Below are 24,453 nucleotides of genomic sequence, written 5' to 3'. Positions count from 1 at the left end.
ATCAACATTGCTTGTTGAGATAAAGAATATAACGATTGTATTTGAAATTGAACTTTTGCAAAAATTATCGTTCTTGGTTTTGGTGGATTTTCAGTAGAAAACGAATGTATGATTTTCTTAAAAATGCAAATCAGGATACAGAAAAGAATATCATTATATATAGCATATGCAGACAGAAAAAAGCACCGTTAGTTCGTTGGGTTTTTCTAAACCATGCATCGCCTCTACCATTGAAATGTTTCATTTTTTTGCAGGTATTACACCATTACTAGTTTTTTTTAGCAAAGGATAAATATGGTTAGTTGCAGAAGAAGATCATTTAAAAGTATCAGGTCTACCATATTATCTTTGTTACTGTTAGCCTACTTAACTCATAATATGAAAACGCCGAAGGTAGTTTTGGACGTTTTCCGTATATGCAGACCATTCCGGAATAGTTACCCTTTAGAAAACTTGACCGACATAGTTAGAGAAATTAATGAATTGGGATCAACGAATACGAAACCTATTAATACAATATATAGTGAATATCGATCTTTATACAGTCGGAGTTGTAAGCTGAAAACTAGGTTAATTATTATGGTCAAGTCATATGTAGGAAACGTCCTTCAACGTAAAGCCATTCGAGAGACATGGGGAAGTAATCGAAACAAAAGTGTACAGATCGTATTTGTATTAGGATTTTCTGAGACATCTTCAGAATCGGTTAAGGAGGAACACAATAAATATGATGATATTATCCAGGGATCATTTCTTGATATTTACAAGAACAATATTTACAAAACTCACATGGCGTTTGATTGGGTTTCATCCAACTGTTTACACACAGAGTGGGGACTTTTTGTTGATGATGACTATTTTGTGAATATTCCTAATATACAAAAATATATATCAACAACTGCAAATCTTGCCAAAAATGCAATGTTCGGGCACAAGGAATATAACGACACACCAGATCGAAAGAAAAACGGGAAGTGGTATATTACGATTGAAGAATATCCATATGATATCTTTCCGCCTTTTATATCAGGAGGGTCTGTTTTAACCCATATAGGTGTTATACGAACATTACGACTAGCATTTCCATTCTGTAAAAGACTATGGCTTGATGATTTATTCGTTTCTTTAGTTGCAATGAAGTTGAATATCAAATTGATAAATGAACCGAATTTTGTAACTCCTCATATAAAGCATATTGATGTTAAAAATAGATTATCACTTCATTTTTTTAAAACTCCGGTAAGCTTATATCAAGGATGGATGGATTTAAATGGCAAAAAGACAAATTAATTGGCTGATTGGAAATGTGATCTGAACAGAGAGTAGAATGGAGTGTTGTTACATCCTGCATGCAATAACTGTAAGTAACATTTTAGGTCTAATTTTAATGAGATGGAAGGTATAGAGTGGATGAATAATAAATGGGAACAAAATCAACAGCTCCTTTCATATGAAACATTCTGGACATATTCGGTTATTCCATTGATTATAGTTTGCTAGACGATGACATTGTCACAAACAGTTACAAGAAAAAATAAAAACATTTAAAACTGATAATGTAGTTTTATATGCATAATGTCGATTCCATAAAAGATATGTGTGTATATCATTCTACCATATCATACTAAGTATTCTCTAAGTAAAAAAAAAGTTTGAAAATGTGGTAATGACAGGAAAATCACTGTGAAAATCAGTGAACTATAGGTAATAATAACTGATACTAGGAACAAAATCATGATAGATTCCGTATGATCTGATTTTAACATTATGGGATACGGTATATCCATCATGGTTATTTTAATTGATTACAATGAATTGAACTTTTTCGAATTGTGACTGCACTCAAATTGACAATGTATTTAATCGTAACCTCCTAACCATTTCATTTTAGTCCTTTGATAAAACTAGCTGTAAACAGGTTTAAAAATCCATCAAGAAAGTATAATGAACTTATGAATTTTTATAGTCGTATTTGAAATGTGCAGTAATTCCGACATGATACACAAATCAAAGATAAATTTATTTACAGTTGTTTAATAATTATAAAACTGTGAATGATATGAAACAGGTTCAAACTGTAAGAGGACGAAGCTTAAGGGTATCGATGAATAAAAATTGAATTTTCAGTGTTCGATATTTCATATAAATTAGAATTGTAATGGAAGAAGGAATGATTTGCAATAAAGGCTGTGTGCAGTCCAAAGATTTTTGCAAATAAAAAAAAAAAAAAAAAAAAAATTGGGGCGTATACTTTAGATTTTTGTCATGATTTATCAATCAACTATTGTAGTTTCAGAATACATAATATATTACCCTGCTCCGTTCAGATTTGGACTAACCCCACCACTGTGATTTACCAATCAATTGTTGTAGTTGCAGAAAACATAATATATTACCCTGCTCCGTTCAGATTTGGACTAACCCCACCACTGTGATTTACCAATCAATTGTTGTAGTTTCAGAAAACATAATATATTACCCAGCTCCGTTCAGATTTGGACTAACCCCACCACTGTGATTTACCAATCAATTGTTGTAGTTTCAGAAAACATAATATATTACCCTGCTCCGTTCAGATTTGGACTAACTCCACCACTGTGATTTACCAATCAATTGTTGTAGTTTCAGAAAACATAATATATTACCCTGCTCCGTTCAGATTTGGACTAACTCCACCAATTTGATTTACCAATCAATTGTTGTAGTTTCAGAAAACATAATATATTACCCAGCTCCGTTCAGATTTGGACTAACTCCACCACTGTGATTTACCAATCAATTGTTGTAGTTTCAGAAAACATAATATATTACCCTGCTCCGTTCAGATTTGGACTAACCCCACCACTGTGATTTACCAATCAATTGTTGTAGTTTCAGAAAACATAATATATTACCCTGCTCCGTTCAGATTTGGACTAACCCCACCACTGTGATTTACCAATCAATTGTTGTAGTTTCAGAAAACATAATATATTACCCAGCTCCGTTCAGATTTGGACTAACCCCACCACTGTGATTTACCAATCAATTGTTGTAGTTTCAGAAAACATAATATATTACCCTGCTCCGTTCAGATTTGGACTAACCCCACCACTTTGATTTACCAATCAATTGTTGTAGTTTCAGAAAACATAATATATTACCCAGCTCCGTTCAGATTTGGACTAACCCCACCACTGTGATTTACCAATCAATTGTTGTAGTTTCAGAAAACATAATATATTACCCAGCTCCGTTCAGATTTGGACTAACCCCACCACTGTGATTTACCAATCAATTGTTGTAGTTGCAGAAAACATAATATATTACCCTGCTCCGTTCAGATTTGGACTAACCCCACCACTGTGATTTACCAATCAATTGTTGTAGTTGCAGAAAACATAATATATTACCCTGCTCCGTTCAGATTTGGACTAACCCCACCACTGTGATTTACCAATCAATTGTTGTAGTTTCAGAAAACATAATATATTACCCAGCTCCGTTCAGATTTGGACTAACCCCACCACTGTGATTTACCAATCAATTGTTGTAGTTTCAGAAAACATAATATATTACCCAGCTCCGTTCAGATTTGGACTAACCCCACCACTGTGATTTACCAATCAATTGTTGTAGTTTCAGAAAACATAATATATTACCCAGCTCCGTTCAGATTTGGACTAACCCCACCACTGTGATTTACCAATCAATTGTTGTAGTTTCAGAAAACATAATATATTACCCAGCTCCGTTCAGATTTGGACTAACCCCACCACTGTGATTTACCAATCAATTGTTGTAGTTTCAGAAAACATAATATATTACCCTGCTCCGTTCAGATTTGGACTAACCCCACCACTGTGATTTACCAATCAATTGTTGTAGTTGCAGAAAACATAATATATTACCCTGCTCCGTTCAGATTTGGACTAACCCCACCACTGTGATTTACCAATCAATTGTTGTAGTTGCAGAAAACATAATATATTACCCTGCTCCGTTCAGATTTGGACTAACCCCACCACTGTGATTTACCAATCAATTGTTGTAGTTGCAGAAAACATAATATATTACCCTGCTCCGTTCAGATTTGGACTAACCCCACCACTGTGATTTACCAATCAATTGTTGTAGTTGCAGAAAACATAATATATTACCCTGCTCCGTTCAGATTTGGACTAACCCCACCACTGTGATTTACCAATCAATTGTTGTAGTTTCAGAAAACATAATATATTACCCTGCTCCGTTCAGATTTGGACTAACCCCACCACTGTGATTTACCAATCAATTGTTGTAGTTTCAGAAAACATAATATATTACCCTGCTCCGTTCAGATTTGGACTAACCCCACCACTGTGATTTACCAATCAATTGTTGTAGTTTCAGAAAACATAATATATTACCCTGCTCCGTTCAGATTTGGACTAACTCCACCACTCTGATTTACCAATCAATTGTTGTAGTTTCAGAAAACATAATATATTACCCTGCTCCGTTCAGATTTGGACTAACTCCACCACTGTGATTTACCAATCAATTGTTGTAGTTTCAGAAAACATAATATATTACCCTGCTCCGTTCAGATTTGGACTAACCCCACCACTGTGATTTACCAATCAATTGTTGTAGTTTCAGAAAACATAATATATTACCCAGCTCCGTTCAGATTTGGACTAACCCCACCACTGTGATTTACCAATCAATTGTTGTAGTTTCAGAAAACATAATATATTACCCTGCTCCTTTCAGATTTGGACTAACCCCACCACTGTGATTTACCAATCAATTGTTGTAGTTTCAGAAAACATAATATATTACCCTGCTCCGTTCAGATTTGGATTAACCCCACCACTGTGATTTACCAATCAATTGTTGTAGTTTCAGAAAACATAATATATTACCCAGCTCCGTTCAGATTTGGACTAACCCCACCACTGTGTAATTATATTAAACATAGACAAATGTACTTTGGCATTTAAGTATAAATTATCTTGTTGGGTCAAGGTTTGAGAGACACTGAAAAGGGGGAAATGTTTGCAATTTTTTTCTTCATGAATTACTGTTTTAAGAACCGTAAAGTGCTGAAATTTAATGAATCATTCTTTTTTCATGTGCCCAACTATAGTCATGTGGTGTGGTGTTTGTTAATTAAGTACATACAGATATAGTTAATGCCTAAGTTCGAAGCTTTTCAGGGAGATTTTGGAAGACCACTCTTCCTCTAATTGCATAGTACTTAATTGTATGGTTTATCATTTCATCACGGCCATTAACACTTTGTTTTCGATTATTTTTTATGAATGCGGCACTTATATTCAGATCAACGTCAGGAAATTACCGATTGTAGATCATTACAGTAGCAAGTAGAAAATATTGTAGCGTGCCCAAAAAAAAGAAAGGGGTTATTAAATTATTAATTGTTTTTGTAGGTATTGCTGGGTAAGCGTGTGAACCGTATATTTTCGCAAATTGTTGAAAAAATCAGCTTTTGTTCTGTATCTCAGGATCAAACGTATCTTTGGTATGTCTGAACAGTTTCATTGTTAAATCATAATTGGAGAAGGTAAGAGACCTATTACTTTTAATATTAGGAGGCGTAACGTCAAAGTCATAATTCAAATATTTTAAATAAGATTTTAAAATGAAAAATTATATTTGTTTGATAGTGGAATCAAATGAAACTTATACAAATCAATTATTGAAACGTTATAAATGACCCTTTTATTTTGATATGTAAATGACTTTGTTAAAAACATTTAGTAAATAGTTATCAACAAAACTGTATTTCAACTAAAAATGTTTTGGTCAAATGAATTAAGCGATTGTCAATTATGCGTTAGCAACCTTTTATACTTTGTTTTTAACAGCATATCTTGAGAACCCTCAGGATTTTAAAACAATCCTAAACAATATAAAAATGTGTCTTCTGTAATAAGTTATCTTGATGTAGTGGCATTATATAGTTTCAAATGGCTATTCACAGATTCGTTTGTTTAGTTGAATCGTGCAGACTATCGGATCAACTATATACTATAAGTATTATTATTGTTACTTAATTTCAATGAATTAAAACTTATGCAAATGTTAATTACGTTTTGTTTAAATCATCTTCATAAACTTTTTGTTGTTTTTAAAAACAGATCTGTATGGTCGCCATTTTTTTGACGCAGTGTTTTAGCAGTTCTTTGTATCGGACCTGTTTTCTATATTAAATTTTTTTAATTGTATGGTTAAATTATTTGTTACTTTATGTGTTTGCATTTAAAAAATGTTAGTTAGTATTATTTATCACTTAAATCATTAGACTTTGTCATACTTACCCTTTTTATACACAAAACAGAAAACGATATATGACGTCATTTGAAAGTCACAAAATGTGTGGCCCCGTGCAGGTCCGGATGTTAATAGAATAGGCCTGCAGCAGTTCTAAGCTTGTCGTAAAAGGTGACTTAATAGAGCTCAGAAACCTAGCCGGGAGCTAGGCGCTCTGCCCACAGAGCAACTGGGATGTGTGCCCCAGGTGGTGGAATGGGGTATTGGAAATATTGCTGCTCGGACGTTAAACCGCAACAATCAATCAATCGACCAATCACAATGTGTGCGATTGAGCCATTTTCGTTGGAATGAAAATTGACTTTTCAATCACCCTAAAATTTTACAACTTGTTAAATTATGAGTTTGGCCAAAAAAACCATTAAAGCTGAGTAATAAAGGGGACCAAGATTCAACCGGAAATCAACCGAAAGCATTCCAAGGACAAAGTTTAGACTGGGAAAGAACACACACTCAACAAAGAACATGACCAAACTATCACGTAAAAAGAAACAAATTTAAAAAAGCAACCCAAACTCTAATAAAACTTGGACTAGATGTACCTGTAGGGTAAATATCCTCTGCCGTTCTAGAAACAGCCGCCTAGTTCCTCATAAGCTGTCATGTCCGGAGAATAAAACTCTACCTTTGATAACTGGTAGTAGTAGAATATATTCTGCAAATTTTGGTACTTAAACTACTGAGATCGTCTAGCTAATCAAAATATATCTTCAGTATTAATGTGGTAAGTCTTTCCTGTACTCTATGTTTATTTGCAATTCTTTGAAAAAATATGACTTGCATTAACGATACCAGAGAAAAAAATACCAATTCATATCTGCAGAGCATTCTAAAGCAATAAGTAGACCAAATTTTACAGATTTGCATAGTTTGAGGAAAGGTTATAACATTTTGTTCACATTTTTATCGTCTTTTGTTGTCATTATTGATCTTTTCGGATTTAGAAATAGTAAAATATTGAAACATTATATACGACTCCCACATCTCCAAAAAAGTTTACATTTGTGTATTCACGAAAAGGCTGTATAATTGATCTGAAAACCTAAAATACCATTTAAAGCCAAACGAACTCATATAAAAATCACGTAGTTCATATCAGTAGATACGGTCTTTTATATTCTATAGTGGTTGTTAAAAAATAATCTACATGTGTTCACAGGCATGCATGCTTTGTCACTTTATTGACAAAGCCTTTTAACAATCGATAAGATAATTGACTTAAAAGATAAATAGCAGTGTTTGTAAGAATCATGTAAAATGTGATTCACCTTAACAAAGGCTACATATTTTTATTTTTGTGATTTAGTTGCTTTATAGGTCTATATGATGAAATATATAATTGTTTATTCCGAGATATTTCACATGGGAAATCGAATAGTTTCTATTGTATTTTAGTGTCATTTACAGAATTATCTACCTTAATTTTGACTCAACAGTACATTCTATATAATATGTATTTCCTATGTACAAGAGCTATATATAAAGCCACATGTTACTTTCTGTTAACTGTGACATTTTAAACAAAATATCAAAAATAAAAATATGTAGGCTTTCCAACCATGAATGACATTTTGCATAATTCTTATGTGGAGTGCTACTTAAAATCAATAGGACTAAATGATGAGAATATGGAAAGTTTTTTTTATGGTTAATCTAACCTAAATAAAGCATATGCATTTTATAACAGTATAAAATAATAGTTCATAATCAAACTATGAACCATTCAGTGAACGTATCATGCAACATAGGAATGAAAATCCCTATTATTGTTTGTAAAGATAATTTAAATGAATTCAATGATTTCTTACTATGAAGCAAATAATGAATTTGCAGGGTTTAAAACTTTAACAAACTCAATTATAGTGCTTTTCTGGACATTCTTGAATTCACTTTTAATATGAAAATTCCATACGCATGCACTGATGAAATTTTGCAAAATGACAATTACTAATGTACCAGTAATTTTGTTTGTATTATGATCTCTGTTTTGTGTCTATTTTCTTTGTCAGTTATCCTTGGTTTATGTTCTATTTTATCGATTTTTCAATCCGTGTTCCTTTTATATCTCTTACGGCGCTTTTTTCCGGTTGAGGATGAAAAAGTGTGTGTGTGTGTGGGGGGGGGGGAGTTCCTTTGAACAACATAAGTAAGCACTATGAGTAAAATACTAGATATATCCTTATTGTGAACATTTGTGGGCATTCATGGATGGAAACTATAATTACGAACTAGTAATCTGATTTTCTGTACTAATTTTCCAGTTTTTTAAACAGTCATCAATTTCATCAATACTATACATAGTTCAAATGTAGCTGCAGTAAGTTTTGAAGAACAAAATTTTTATGTATTGATATACAATACTTATGTAAGGAGTAAAAACTCGAACTTGTTAAACTAGTATGAATAAATAGTATTGAAGAGGTAACATACCAATATCTGAATTAGGTAAGTTGTTTTAATGAAATGTTTATAAGAAGTGAATGTGTCTGTAATGTCCTCAAGTATCTAACGTTTTTGTTTATTCTTCGTTTCGATAGGTCCACGTGCAACTAATTGGTCAATTTTAGTCGAGTATCGAAGAATATGATAAGTCTAATTCGAACAAATCCCTAAAAATAAATCACTTTAACTTAATAAATCTTTTTGTTAAAAGCTAAAGAAAAAAATTAAGATTACCTTGTCATTAATTTGAGTAGTCCGAAAATGCAACAACTTAAATGTATGTTAAAAACCAAGTTATTTAAACAATCCGGGCATCTGGTCGTTTTTTCAAAGATCCACATCATATCGATTTTGTATGTCGTGCATTAAAGTCACAGTTACTCTTAAGCATCGCCCCGTGCAGGTCCGGGTGTTAAAAGAATAGGCCTGCAGCAGCGCTAAGCTTGTCGTATAAGGCGACTAAATAGTGCTCAGAAACCTAGCCGGGGGCTAGGCGCTCTGCCCACAGAGCAACTGGGATGTGTGCCCCAGGTGGTGGAATGGGGTACCCCTGGCGTGTTACATGCTGGGGTTGTCAGGCTATAATACGGAAAACCTGACCGCAAACCATAGTGGTGCACCGTGTTGGGAAAGAAGCCACGTTCCTCGCACGTTAAAGAACCCTGCTGTGGTATTCGATAGGAGTAGGAACCTTTGCGCTCCGCCACAGGAGGCTAAATTGCCCGACCTTACCCATCTCCCCCTTTTTCCAGTGGTAATCAAAATTTGTCGACCCTATTATCCTTGTGACCCATCCTTTCTTTTTTTCATTTCATGTTCATTTTATCATCCATTTCATGTTCATTGTCTGAATATAGCTGAAATATTGCTGCTCGGACGTTAAACCCCAACAAACAAACAAACAAACTCTTAAGCATCAAGTGTTATTTTCTGTAAAAAATCAGACAGTGGGTGAATCATGGTTGGAAAAAAGTATTTCCATATAATTTTGTTATCTGATATTCATATCTTTTTTAGGTATCAGTAATTCATGGTATTATGTAGAAGACTAAGGCAAGGAGGTAATGCAAGAATCGTCATCTACTCTGAAGAATGGACCAAATATGCTTAAGTAGGTTTAGTTAGATAATGTATATTTTTATGCTCGTTAGTTACGAAACTTTAGGTCCAAAATTCGATGATAATTCTAAAAAGAAAATTTCATGAAAAGGTATTTCGACCTACTTTTAGAAATCGACGAAATAGAAACTTTGTTACTTGGGTCAGTAAACACAACAGATCAAACCTAAGCAACCGTTTTGCTGTTATTTAATCGATCTAGTTAGACATGTTGAGGTTGGTTCTATGTGCAGATTGGCCACTGTTGTTGGCCACATTTTACTCGCATATTATTGTTATTTCATTTTAAACATTTTGCGCCTTCCATTCAAAGTTCAAGACGTTTTGAAACTCGTGGCTACATCATGTTTATTGTATTTAGTCTTTTATCTTTAATTATTGTTCAAATATTCTGTATTGTTTTGACTACTGGTTTAACCAATTTTGACAGGTGATAATTTGACGCTTTCCCAACTGTACACCTTTTCCATGCTCCATGCTCCCACCTTTTAGTGGAGTCCAAGTTACTTTGTATATATTGTTTTGAGTATTTTATGTTCCTTGTTGTATGTGTCTGTTTTTTTTGTCCCTAGACCACTTTCTTTTGCTTTCCGCTAGAATCTTGGTTTTTCTGGATTACTCTTGAAATATACCAATTTTTGTTAAGGAAATAAGGAAATTAAATCTTTTTTGTTGTATAAATTTTGTTTGTACAACAATCCTCCTTTGGAACCACATTTAGTTTAATTATCTAATATTATATAAATAACATATAACTGAGAGGGTGATAGAGCTGTTTGTTACCCCGAGAAACCCAATGTATTTTCAAGGGTTAAACCCATAGTAACAAAACTATTTAAGTTTTAAATAAGTTTAATTGAAATTATTTTTGTGGATATTTTGAACATTGTTTTCTAAGATAGGATTTACTTAGAAGCAAAAACATTATCAAGATTTTAAAAAGGTTTGTTCAATTCATGTAAAAGATCATCCGTGGAAGGATTTTCAAAGACTTTTACAATGAAGTGTCATTCTTTACAGTGGAGAAACAACACAGTAAGTGCTTATTTAAAACAGTACCGAAACGAATATAGATATTGTCAATTAAAATATTTAAAGCATCGATTCGTATCCAAATATTTCCAATAATTATATTTATCTCGCTTTGAATCAATGTAAAATACATTATAGTAATTACAAGTAATGGATACAGATTCATATTTCATTCCACTTTGAATGTTGGGTTATTTTGTTATAAATATTCAATTAAATACATTTGTATTATGGCGGTACGAGCCAAGGATTAAATTTGGCCGTAAATTAATAACACTAAAACATAATACATTAACAATGGTCATTATTAACTGGGAGAACTCTTCTTCATTTGAAGTTATAAAATTTGAAATATTCTGTCAAATCCCAAAAAATAAATTCTAACAGATGTATTAACAAATAGTGATCAAACCATTTACGATTGACAAATTGTCACACAAATCATATTTACGTAGCAACTTCTAAAAAGCATATTGGTTTTAGATAAAAAATGTTTTTTTTTTACTTTTATTTCATCACTGAGAGTATTTTAGTTTCCCAGTTACGTATTTATGTATGAAGAAATTGCATACATTAAGGTTATAAGGTAAAAAAAATATTTTCCTTAATACAAGTGATAAAAGAAAGACATTAGCCGTAAATCATTAATTAATAGGTTCCTTTTTAAAAGAATTAGACAGCATGACATATACCACTTTAGCCGAGTTTGATTATGATATTGTCATCAGTGAGAAGAAAGTACCCTCCTAAATGTTTGTAAAACTATAAATCGAATGGTTCCGTGGTTTGGCATAGAATGCAGGTTTTTATCACAATCTCTTCAGCTGGAAGAGTAATCAAGGGAACCGAGATTCTAAAGGAAATCTAAAGAATGTAATCCAGGGACAAAGACCAGGCATGGAAAACAGACATAAACAACAGAAAACATAAAATAACGAAAATAATACATACAAAGTAACAAAATTAAATGAGCAACTCGGATTCCACTAAAAACTGGGAGCATAGGCCAGGTGCACCGGTAGGGTAAGCGTCCCCTGCTTTTCTAGAAACACCTGCCAAATTGCTCATAAAAAAGACAAGTCCAGGGTAGGAGAAAGGAAAACTATGACACGTTGAACAAATCAGTTTTCACGGTGGAGATGGGTACACCGTAACGATCCACGAAAGTACCTTACTAAATTTTTGTTAAATTATCGATGGAATGGTTCTGCGTTTGGCATAGAATGCAGGTATTTATCACAATCACTCAACTGGATGTTTTTCCCAACATCCGAATAGTTCTAATCAAATAACATGTACATGTTTGAGACGTTTTTTAAGGTGCTGTTTTTGACTATTTAAGAATATTTCAATGCTTCAATAGATCACGATGTAGCACTTTGCTTCGACCCAAATTTCTCCACAACGGTCAATATATAATGAATTTTTAGACATATATTTTTGTATAACATTCCGGGAGAGCTTCGCTCTCTTAAAATTATTAATGGGTTATATATTTTGAATAACCCGTGTCACGACCAGAATGATCAGGCAGAAACTTACTTCAACGAATTGTGCTCTTCTTTAAGTTAAATATGAAAAAGTACAGTAATTTTGTTTTTTGTTCTTTCTTATCACCTAAAATTATTGAACTAAAGGGATCTTGAGGAGTTAGTACGTTACTAAGAACTTTTATCTCTCCTTGTATTTTATTTTAAATTATCACGACAAGGTTCATAGGTCCTTGTATGTCTTTTAAATGCTGTACATGTTTATGTAACCTGTGATTTCTTGTTTCTTAATTCCTTTTTAAATAAGGTAATTAGCTAAGTGTGACAATATATCACTTGAAAAGTAGCTCTTTTATTACTTTTCTATGCGCGTTTTTCAATTTGGTTTGTGTATTGCAGAAACTATGTATCGTCTTCGTTTGTTTGCCTTGTCTGTTGATCTCAATATAATCATGATTACTCTCAATTCCTGCTTTATTTTCATTATTCCCTTGTAGTCATCTTTATTATCTACTCTAAATAAATTTTGAAAAAAATCTTTTTGATTTCTTTAGCTAATCCTGATTCTAACGATTCTAACATGGACCTATAATTGATGCTTTCATCATTGACGTCCTCTACTACTGTGGCCAGGTCAACAATGATATTCAAATTTAAAATTTAGTACTTCCTATATCATTTTCCTGTATCAATGTAATTAAAACACAGGCTTTTGAATGTATTTGATACAAATACGAAAGGAAATACACGTGAAATATCAAGACAAAAAAGAATTAATAGATAGAAACAATAAATGAAATTCCGTACAGCGGGAATACTTCGCAGGATGCTAATTTTTGCGTATTTTAGCGGTCTGTCTTAAACGCCAAGTAAATTTCGCCAAATATTACTCTGGGTATCAGTGCAAAGTGCACCACTAAGCATCCGCAAAAATTAGGAACGCCCACTTTTTCGTACTCTTTTTTGCTTCAAAATCGCCACATGTTATACCTGCCAAAATAACCCGACATGCAGCACCCTCGATACTGTAACTTATGATAAACGAATATTTCGGAATTTAAACAATAAATATTTCTTTCAATGTTTCAAATATGTAATTAAAAACCAATTCAACTCTGTAAATGCATGTACGTACAAAAGTGGTCTGTCGGAGGCTGATAAATTCATCACGACTTAAAATTTAATGGAAAAGTATTAGCAATTTAAATCTGACTAAAACGTATATCTAATACTGTGTAAAATACAAATTATAACACTGTGGCAAACTTTGTAGCGACATTGTACATGTCAAATAACTGTTTGTGTCTAAACATACATTTAATGTGCATGAAACTTTCCAAGGAATAATATTCAAATGCATAATTAAGATATTAGCTAGCATTTTATTTGGACATTCGTTTTAAATTGGGTACGTTTTGTTCAATGGCATGTCATATTAGAACTGGTAAGTTTTGTTCCAGCTTTCGCCATTCATACGTATATCATCTTCGAAACGTAAACACATAGTTGTCAAAAGAGACCTTCAAAAAGTAGACTAATTGCTAATTAGTTTTAATTACATGAAACATATATACATTATTTTTTCAGATGCCTCACCATAACTAGTTTTTTTTTCAAGAACGAGGTAAGAATGATGAAATGCAGACGTGGAACATTTAAACTTATCTGGTCGACCATATTGTATTTGCTTTTATTAGCTCACTTCACATTTAATATCAAATTAACAAGGAGGCTTCCTGATATTTTTGATACATGTAGATCGTTCTGGAATAGCTACTCTTTAGAAAGCGTGACCGACATATTTAGAGAAATTATTGAAACAGGATCCACAAATACGAAACCTTTAAATACAATAAGTAGTGAATATTGATCTATCTACAGTCGGAGTTGTAAACTGAAGACTAAGTTAATTATAATGGTAAAGTCATATATACGAAATGCCTATCAACGCAAAGCCATTCAAGAAACTTATGGAAGCAATCGAAACGAAAGTGTACAGATCGTATTTGTATTAGGATTATTTATAGACACTACGACACAGGAGCAAACTGAATATGATGATATTATTCAGGTGTCTTTTCTAGATGTTTACGAAAACAATATTTAGTCAACTCACATAGTGTTTGATTGGGTTTCATCAAACTGCTTACACGCCGAGTGGGGACTTTTTGTTGTTAATGACAAATTTGTGGATATTCCTAATAAACAAAAATATATTTCAACAACAGCAAATCTTACCAAAAATGTAATGTTTGGGTACCAACGATGTTACGACACACCAATTCGAAAGACAAACGATAAATGGTACCTTACAATGGAAGAATTTCCATATGATATTATACAGAAGGATCCGTTTTAACTCATATAGTTGTTATACGTACATTGCACAAGCATTTTCGTTATGTAAAAAAATATGGCTCGATGATGTTTTTGTTTCCATAATGGCAATAGAGTTGAATATCGATTTAATAAACGAACTTTTTAAGTCCTAGTATACGTGATCCTGATGTGAAAAATAGATTATCAAATCATTTTTTTAAACTCCAGAAAGCTTATATCAAGAGTGGATGAAAGACCAAGACCAGGACACGGTTTGACCCGAACTCATATATAAACAATATCGTTATATTTATTTCAAGGATATTACTTTATTGTTACCATGTATATCTTGCTAATAAAATGTGTTGTCATGTACTAGCATTAATAGGTAAACAGCGTTAGGTACATTTTTGCAATGCACTTGTTTATCATAGAAATGTGTATTTTTGTTTATGAGTAATATTCTAACAGAAATAAGAAATATCGTATTGAAAGAATTTTACAACACGTTAGTGTTTTAAGGATCTATAATCTGTGTTGTTTAAATAATCATGGACACATTTGGAAATTGTTTTCTCCAATTTTCCCCATTCCTAAAATCCGACAGGAGATATATTTTATAGTGTAAAATATACCTTATAAATAGGAAAATTTCCAATACAGATTGAAAAGGCGAGTACTGATAAATTGTACAACTTACAAAATTGAATCATATATACTAGCAGCAAGAACAACAAGGCATATAACCAATTTTCTACTTATGTAGAGCTGGGACAATTTCCACCACAGACCTATAACCGCTTTCTGATTCACTACATATCACTCCGCCAGTTTAAAGGCTCTGTTAGTGTATTAGAAAAAATATTTTTTCTTACAAAAAGACATACGTACACCATTCGACTTTGTATATGATAAGTAAGAAATCTTTGTTTGGTTGATAGTAAGAAGTCTAGACCAAACGGTAAACAAGGGAACCAAGGTTACAGCGGAAATCAAAAGAATGTAATCCAGGGACAAAGACCAGAAATGGAAAACAGACATACACAACAAAGAACATAAAGTAAAATAATACATACAAAGTAACAAAAGTAAATGAGCAACTCGGACTCCACTAAAAACTGGAAGTCACCTTGGTTCTCTATCAAAAACATTCAAAACTGAGTTTAAGTTTTAAGAATATAAAAAAAAATTGCCAAATCACTGTGTCAATTTAAAACAACAAATATTTACTTACCAACATATGTGTCTGTGTTATATGAAATTTTCTCTGAAGGAGTTTTGAAGCAACTTGGAATTTCAAGCCAGTTAAAGCGCAAGGGCTCAATGCCGAAATCTGTTGAAGATTTTTCTTCAGCACGTATTGCTATGATGCAACAGAAGTAATTCTGGATGTTCCCTCTGACATGAACTGTCAGTCTCTGACTTATAGTAATTACAAGAGCAGGTATACTGTTAAAGCTGTAACCTGTGTAGCACCAAATGGTGCACTGGTATATGCATCAGAACTGTATCCAGGTTCCACTTCCGATGCTGCTATTGCTGAACATTGTAAACTGTTAGACCAATTGTATCCAGGTGACCTGATAAAGGCTGCAATATTTTTGACAAGTTACCGGCTGGTGTTTCTTTAAATACTCCACCATTTTTATCTAACAAAACACACTTCACTAAAGAAGAAGCTAAACTGTGCTATAAAATAGGAAGGAACAGGATTCATGTTGAGAGGGCGAATGAAAGGATAAAGAACTATACCATTTTAGACCATATTCCAGCTCAATACAGAAATATACCAACTAAACTTTTCCAGCTTTGTTGCTTCTCCTTTACTGAAGGAAATTGCAGATAAATATAAAATTTAATTATAGACTTACCACATTTTCACAATAAAATAAAATTTTGAAAACTTATTTTTCCTTCTACATCATTTTCAGGATTATATTGAAACTTCTAACTACTCATTTAACAGTGTGCAAAAACCTTTGTTCAATGCTTGTTAAATTACAGATCACACAAAAAGTACTACTAAAATGATAATCAAGGGACCAATATTTTAGTGAATATCAAAATAATGTACATGTACATGTAATATTGGGACAAAGGCCAGACATGAAAAAAAAAGACAACCAACAAAGAACAATAACCAAAATTTAAGAAATGCAGATTTTTTCTTCCAATTTGATATATGTATGTTAACACTGTGCAAGGTTTGAGTAATGTATGCCAAACATTTTGAGTAAATGGAGTTTAATACATAATTAAACATATACTGTCCACAACTTAAAGCCACAGATAATGACTAAGGTCGGGAAGCTGTACAACAACAAAGACAGATCATAATACAATCAATGAAATTTCTATCTTTGAGAAGTTAAAACAAGAATTTTAGAGTGTTGCGTTTGAAATACATGTGTACTTAGAAATACTTGAAACTGAAGTAAAAACTTTATCTCACAGCAGTTCACTTGTATATACAGTAATTAGATGGTCCATAAAATAAAACAATATGTTGCAAGACATATCGTTTATTGTTCTAATGATGGTAAAAAACTCACAAAATAAAAATCCAACATGGTTGTAATGTTTACAGCCCAAGAATTTTCTTTCAAAATTCGAATGATTTGGGTGTCTTTTGGAGTCCAAACAACCAAGTCACAGCACTGTGATCCAGTTAAGAACAGTTGTCCTTGTATCTGATGCCAGTAGTCATGACTTTCTTTTAATTTAAGGGCTCCATCATCACCTAGTAATGAAAAGATTAAAACATATATTAACTCACTTTCCCATCACACATCATGTTAAAAAATTATAAAAAAAAGACTTCCGGGCGCAAAGTATTATACAACCACATTTTGGGCACAATATTAGGGTTTGGCACAGAGTATATAGAGACTTCAATATGGATGCAACTGGTTTGGCTAAAAAAAATACCCCAAAATTTGAAATTTATTGAAACATTTTTCAAAAACAAACCAAAACTAAAGAGTAGATTTTATGGGGTGTGGCCCCTCTTTGACTCATTATTGTGTTAAGCTTGACTACATAAACACCCAAAATTTTCAAAACTAAAAGGGATGGACTTTGCCCATCATTGGATACTCACTTAGCAGGCTACTTTGCACTACTAAAAAGTAGCAATATGTCATGTATGTGATATTAAGACAGCTATTATTTATTTATTTAAAGCTGTGAAGAAAGCAAAATCTGTATATTATATGGATTTACCTAAGAAAAAGTCCTTTATAGCCGAGCTGGCTTCTGCAACTGTCATTTTTGATAAAGGCCATTTAACTTCAATTATGTCCGGCATGATATCTATTTTTTTCTGTAGGTGTACATTCTGTGTAAAATTGCCTTGTATAAAGCCATCAGGTGATGCACCAAGGACTCCTGATTCATGAAGCCATATACCTACAAGTATGATTTTATAAAAGAATTCCATTTAAAATACAGTTATATTCCACAATACAAAGTTGTATATATCATAATTATTAAACATTTATTATTCTGATGCTTCCGCTACTTATAATCTTTAAATTAATATTTTCTCAAGTTCCACTGTCTATTGGCAAAACAAATATGAGAAACACATATGTACATTGTAAATATAGCATGCAACAAATGCATAGATTAAGGCTCAGTGTATTTTTGATACTTTGCATAGTGGTGCCCATTTGACCCACATTTTCTCTGGTTAACCCATCTCCCATAGACTTTACAATGATTTCCTCCTTCTTAGTGTTTCATTCACATTTGCATGTAAATACGATGCCTAAAATCAATGTAAAATTTCAGTAAAATCCACATAACTCTTTCATGCCATATGAAGATCGTAAATAAACTTAAAAAACGCTAATGATGATGATAACAGGGTGATACCATTATACAATGGAAAGAAATTGTGGTCATATGAAAATCAAATCACATCTACCACTTAATTGTGGGGGATTAAATGTTAAAATTAATTTTGTTATCCTGTTCTTTATGTTAAATAGCAATAAAACATTTGTTTAAAAACTAAACATGCCTGTTGGATGTACTGTAACATTCCCTATCCTGCAATATTCTTGGATTGCTGACTGTTCATCAGTAATTCTCCACTGAATTGGTGCTCTTTTTTTCAAGTTAAATGCACTCAAAAGCCTGTTTTGAGAGATACAGTCAACCTGGAAAAAAATATGTTGAACATGCACATGTCTATCTTTCAATTTTAGTTGGAAAGTTTGGGATTTCAGCGCCCTCTTCAAAAATTATATATAAAGATATCTGAAATGAACATTCTAGTATTAATTTTTTTTATGTTAACTTGAATACACGAAAAGAGTTAACCCTTATTTATTATAATGGTACATGAGTGGCACAGTTTTAGTTAAACTAAGTACGGTGACAGCGAAGGAAATCAAGTTACACAGTCACATATAAATCCAAAATAGTATTTTTAGAGGAAAACATGTTTCTATTAAAGTCGCAGAAAAATAAAAGAAACTTCCTCATTTTTTAGGTTTTTAATTTATCAAAATACCTTATGTCACCGGTCTATCACTGGAACTTCCCTACTATTTCTGAATACTGCACAAAAATATAGTCCCTATAATATTATGTAAAATAAAAATAAAATAATATAATAATTCCTTTTATATCATTCTATACCTCCTTTATAACCAGTAAATATGTTTCTTTCAATTATTCAGCCCCATAATATTCTATTTTTTCTTCAGATAGAATTGAGATCTAGTCTTCATAACAACTGAAGATGTGAGGGACTACTTTTTGGCCTTGAAAGGTCATAGTTAGTAATAAATTTGTATTTAGGAAATTTAGTTCTTGCAGTAATGTGTCAAGAAGCATAACATGTGTTAAGTATGTTCCATTTTACACACTTTTCAGTCAAATCTTCCAGCCTTTCATTAATAGTTTACCATTAATAAACAGTTTTTTTAATGTTAATGCAAATTAACTTTTAGGCAGTTTTAAAAATTTAGAAAAAAAGATAAAATGGAACATAATTTATATTTGTGTGTGGTGTTCGATCAGAAGTATGGATTGACATCCTGTTCATACGTATTAGGGAAAACTGTTCTTGATATTAAATGTGAAAAATGCAAATGTATGATCACAATTTTATTTTACATCATGACCTTGTATAAGAGAGAGAGAGAGAGATTGGCTTGGCTTATTGAGGTAATAACACTATCTAAGGGTTACATCAGAAACCAAAATATACGATTTGTAAATGAAATAGCTTGCAATTTATGTGTAACAGACCCCACAATTAGAACTAAAAATATTATATAAAAAAAAAACAAATTTAACACAATGTATCAAATTTGGAACCTGTAAAGCGCCCTAATTGTCCAAGTTCATTATATAAGAATGACCTATCTTCATCAGTTATTTCTTTCGTCAAAACCCTACATGCATAGTTAGTTAAAAAAAAATACAAAACAAATGCTTAATTACATGTACACTGTATAAGCCTGTTTCAATTTAATAAAGAAAAAACAATGTAGTCATTTTGTGCAAAAAGGTAATATTGCTTTTTGGTCAATTAAAAACTTAGAAAAAATACAATTAATTTTTTCTTTATCATATATATTAAATCACTTGCAATGTATCATATACCAAATCGAACTTTTGTCCTTCTTTCCTGTACACATGCAGTTACATTTGTGTACCTGTATTCAGGTTGTTTTGGGGGATAAAATGTGCTCATGGTAAATGTTGATTTTGGTGGGACAGACTTTGGATGTTTTAGCCAGCTACATTTTATATCAGTTTTACGTGCTCTCTTGTATCTGAAATTATCATGCAAAATGTATAAAGAAGTCAGGTTTCCACAATGTCAGTAAATATTCAAAATGGGTTAGGGTTTTTGTTTGAATAATATTTAAATTGATGTTTTTTTTTCAAATATATGTAAATTAATGAATTAACATGTTATCTACAATTGTTATCAGCTTGACCAAATATAAAGAATATATACATTACCCAAACAAAAGTGCAGCTACAACGTGATGGCCCATTGAACACTCACACATAACATCTTTAATAATACAATGTACCATTATCTTCATCATCAAGAAAAATCTTTAAACAAAACTCTAGTTCATCAAGATATATACAATTACATGACAGTAACATGTACATGAACAATTCAACTAATAATGATAAAAACAAGTTTAAATAACCTTTCAAACAAAAAATCACTTATATGTACATCATGTACGATGTCGAACTATATTACCATTATTGTTTTAGTGTTCCCACTGGCATTCGACCGAGTGAGGTCAAGTTTACCCTTCGTTTGATAATGCACACGATTAATATTATGACGAAAATACATACAATTCTGATAAAAGCCTTGAATAAACCACAGATCACTTAAACAATGTATATTCACTGTCAAAAATAAATCATTGATCATAACTTGAAACGACGCTGTGATATTTACTAATACACTGTAACATGCCTGAATTTTGTATGAAGCGTCTTTTATTGAGGCTTGAACATTGGCCAAAATAACGCTTAGGTCATCCATAACAAACCGTAGAACACGACCACTTTCTACAGCTGCTTCACTTTTCCTGGTTAGCTTTGTCTGGCCTTCAACGTACTTAGCCCAATACAAGATGGACAACGCCATTTTTGCAACGTACCCGGAAACAAATATTCTCGTTAAATCCCGCGTGTCACGTGACGCGACTTACAGACCCTATTAACCGAACTCCTGTATTAATCGAACTACGGTCTAAATATAACACTTGTGTGAACCGAACTCCTGTGAAAATATAACACCTGTCTAAACTGAACTCATGTCTAGATATAACACGTGTTTAAACCGAACTCATGTCTAGGTATAACAACTGTCTAAACCGAACTCCTGTCTAAATATAACACGTCTCTAAACCGAACTCATGTCAAAATTTAACACGTGTCTAAACCGAACTCCTGTCTAAATATAACACGTGTCTAAACCGAACTCCTGTCGTCTATATATAACTCCTGTCTAGATATAACACCTGTCAAAACAGAAATCCTGTCTAAATATAACACATATCTTAACCGAACTCCTGTCTAGATATTACACCTGTCTAGCTAAAACAAATGTCTAAACCGAACTCCTGTCTAAATTTAACACCTGTATTAACCGAAGTCCGGTCTAAATATAATACCTGTCTAAACCGAACCCCTGTCTAAAGATAACACCTGTCTAAACAGAACTTCTGTCAAAATATAACACCTGTCTAAACCGAGGAAAAAAAGTTGTTATATCGCCTGCTTGGTTTCGTATGAAAAATAATTTTCTATAATTGTTCTTTTTATGTTCAAATTGAAGCCAACACATGGTCGATATTTTTAATTTAGGTTATTCCAATATATTTGATACTGAGTTTTTTATTTCATAAATATTTGAATGAATTAAGAAGCGTTTTACATGAAAATTATTGCTTAAGCAAAACTTAAATTCGTTGTACCGTTTAAAAATCAATAAACATGGTCTATAGAACGTTTGGAAACAGTGGAATGCAGCGTACATTAACAGATTATTTGCATTTGTATGAGCCATAATCAATTAATTCAATTTTGTTGGGTTGTCATTTAAAAAAACCCAACACGTTTCAATTTTCAAGGACGGTTTTCGGGAATTTATGATACATTTCAATAGAAACTTAAAATTAAAATTGAATGCCCGCTGACGAATTGAATATTGTAAGTACTTTAATTTTTGACATTTACTGATTTTGGATATCTCGAAGTGACATCATATTAATTCGTCATATCAGATCTTTTTTCGGCTGAAAATATGATTTCGTTAAGGTGGAATACTCGTATTGGACACTTAAGGAGGTAGACCTAGGGTAAGGTTTGTTTGTTTGTTTGTTGGGGTTTAAAGTCCGAGCAGCAATATTTCAGCTATATTCAGACAATGAACATGAAATGGATGATAAAAAAGCTTGAAATGTACTGCTATCATTTAAATTCACCATAACTACTATAAACTATTTAACCTTACTTACTGTTCAAGTTAATTTCCTATAGTTGTGAAAAGCAGACAATAAGTAATTAATACAAATATACCACTCATATTAATATTGAAAATCGCTTTATTCTATACACGTGTTTCAGGAAGTAACCTTTCGTCAGCAGCATTACAATGAAATACATAAAATGATCTAAATGCAAATATTAATTGTATACAAGAAGTACTCAAAATATAAAAGCTATCCGGATAGGCAGCAAAATCTATCAGAAATTTTACCATGTGCAAAAGAAGGAATGTCGCAAGAAAATTTAAAAATGAGATTCAGTATATTTTTTGGCTACACAATCATTCATAAATGGGAAGAATAAGGGTACCTGAAAATCATATTTTGGTTAAAGAGTGGAAAAGGGGGGTTGTGGGTATCTCAGCCCAAGTACTAGAAGTTGATACTTACTATTTATTATCATAACGTATTTGTTTACCACAGGAAACATAATACAAGCGATTGCATTCGCTTTGAATATGTTGTTTCTAAATAAGGGAAACAAACAAAATTACCAACCACAAATTATATCAATAATCAAGACATGTCAAAAACAAATCTGAAAAAAAGGATTTTAATAGTTACATGTATTACACCACTGGAACAGCTGGTACCGCAATGGTCCTGACTTGGTACAGGCATTTCATACGACATTGTGGGTAAAATCTAGGTTGCGCCAAAACCTCCCATTTCAGTTGCGACGTGAATATACAGGAGTGAATAAATAAAATTTGAATGCTTACTATGAGTAAGATAGCCAGACCGAGAAAGAAAATGTCTATCGATCTCACATTTCAAACGTCTGGGATATGTCATGCATACTTTGTATTCATTTTTTTGTAGTGTAATTTATTTGTGCCCTAATTCTGATGAAACTGCAAAATATACATTGTATTTAAATTATAAAATCAGACAGAATATCATTTTTCAAGGCGATGACCTCGTACTTTTTTTCACCTTGACCTATAAAATATCACAAAATTATATCTAACTAAACCATGTACAACACATTTACGAAGAAGGTGAATGTCATTTAATTTAAAATAAAATTAATTTGAGATAAATACTGTTATCTGATTGGTTAAAATTTTCTGTTATATCTCAATGGATAAACAAATATTGACATGCCCTTATTCAGTTTAATTCAGAGCTACTTTTCTCATGTTTAAAGATAAAAATATGTTTTCAAATTAATTTATAAGAATTTGCTATGATAAAAATTTTGTCCATTGAAAAATAACATAAATTTTCCATTTGCATATTTTGTTTATTGCACTTCGTTTGGTAATAGAATTTTATTATAAAAACTCACTTTGAAAGTTACTTGATTAAGAATTGATTTCGAACCGAACTCCTGTCTAGATATTACACCTGTCTAGCTAAAACAAATTTCTAAACCGAACTCCTGTCTAAATTTAACACCTGTATTAACCGAAGTCCGGTCTAAATATAATACCTGTCTAAACCGAACCCCTGTCTAAAGATAACACCTGTCTAAACAGAACTCCTGTCAAAATATAACACCTGTCTAAACCGAGGAAAAAAGTTGTTATATCGCCTGCTTGGTTTCGTATGAAAAATAATTTTCTATAATTGTTCTTTTTATGTTCAAATTGAAGCCAACACATGGTCGATATTTTTAATTTAGGTTATTCCAATATATTTGATACTGAATTTTTTATTTCATAAATATTTGAATGAATTAAGAA

General features: G+C 32.2%; 2 protein-coding genes, 1 long non-coding RNA gene and 1 pseudogene across 4 annotated transcripts; 2 read left to right on the top strand and 2 right to left on the bottom strand.

Moving 5' to 3' along the window:
• The first annotated feature begins 266 nt into the window (after positions 1-266).
• On the top strand, positions 267-15,095 carry LOC148607629 (uncharacterized). Of its 2 annotated transcripts, none has more exons than XR_015915416.1 (2): positions 267-1,360; positions 13,989-15,095. It is a non-coding gene; the product is annotated as an uncharacterized LOC148607629 (long non-coding RNA). The 2 variants fall into 2 exon arrangements; XR_015915415.1 differs by lacking the exon at positions 267-1,360 and adding an exon at positions 9,373-9,871.
• An 849-nt stretch (positions 15,096-15,944) lies between these two features.
• LOC148607628 (uncharacterized) lies at positions 15,945-16,579 on the top strand (annotated as a pseudogene).
• Positions 16,580-17,012: 433 nt separating this feature from the next.
• LOC148607627 (uncharacterized) lies at positions 17,013-18,964 on the bottom strand (the record flags this gene model as incomplete). Its single annotated transcript, XM_088543548.1, has 3 exons — positions 17,013-17,466; positions 17,943-18,128; positions 18,745-18,964. Coding segments are annotated over 3 exons (630 nt in total), but the record flags the coding sequence as incomplete, so codon positions are not given.
• Positions 18,746-22,000, bottom strand: LOC148607626 (uncharacterized). The gene is made up of 3 exons (XM_088543547.1): positions 20,962-22,000; positions 19,240-20,556; positions 18,746-18,883 (listed from the first exon to the last, which is right to left on the bottom strand). The coding sequence occupies exons 1-2, from the start codon at positions 21,358-21,360 to the stop codon at positions 20,332-20,334; spliced, it is 624 nt and encodes a 207-aa protein (XP_088399673.1). The 5' UTR covers positions 21,361-22,000; the 3' UTR covers positions 18,746-18,883; positions 19,240-20,331.
• Positions 22,001-24,453: the final 2,453 nt, after the last annotated feature.

This window comes from Perna viridis, chromosome 9, assembly GCF_037379345.1.
Source record: "Perna viridis isolate PV_CMFRI_1.1 ecotype Kerala chromosome 9, ASM3737934v1, whole genome shotgun sequence".
In the NCBI taxonomy this organism is placed as follows: Eukaryota; Metazoa; Mollusca; class Bivalvia; order Mytilida; family Mytilidae; genus Perna; species Perna viridis.
Note: the sequence above shows the minus strand (reverse complement) of the source record. Positions and strands in the feature narration are given on the sequence as shown.

Excerpts from the sequence above, each read along its gene's own strand:
- LOC148607626 (XM_088543547.1), bottom strand. The coding sequence starts at position 21,360 with ATGGCGTTGTCCATCTTGTATTGGGCTAAGTACGTTGAAGGCCAGACA. Across the intron at positions 20,557-20,961 it reads GGAACACTAAAACAATAATG|TGTGGAAACCTGACTTCTTT; the intron begins GTAATATAGTTC and ends ATTTACTGACAT.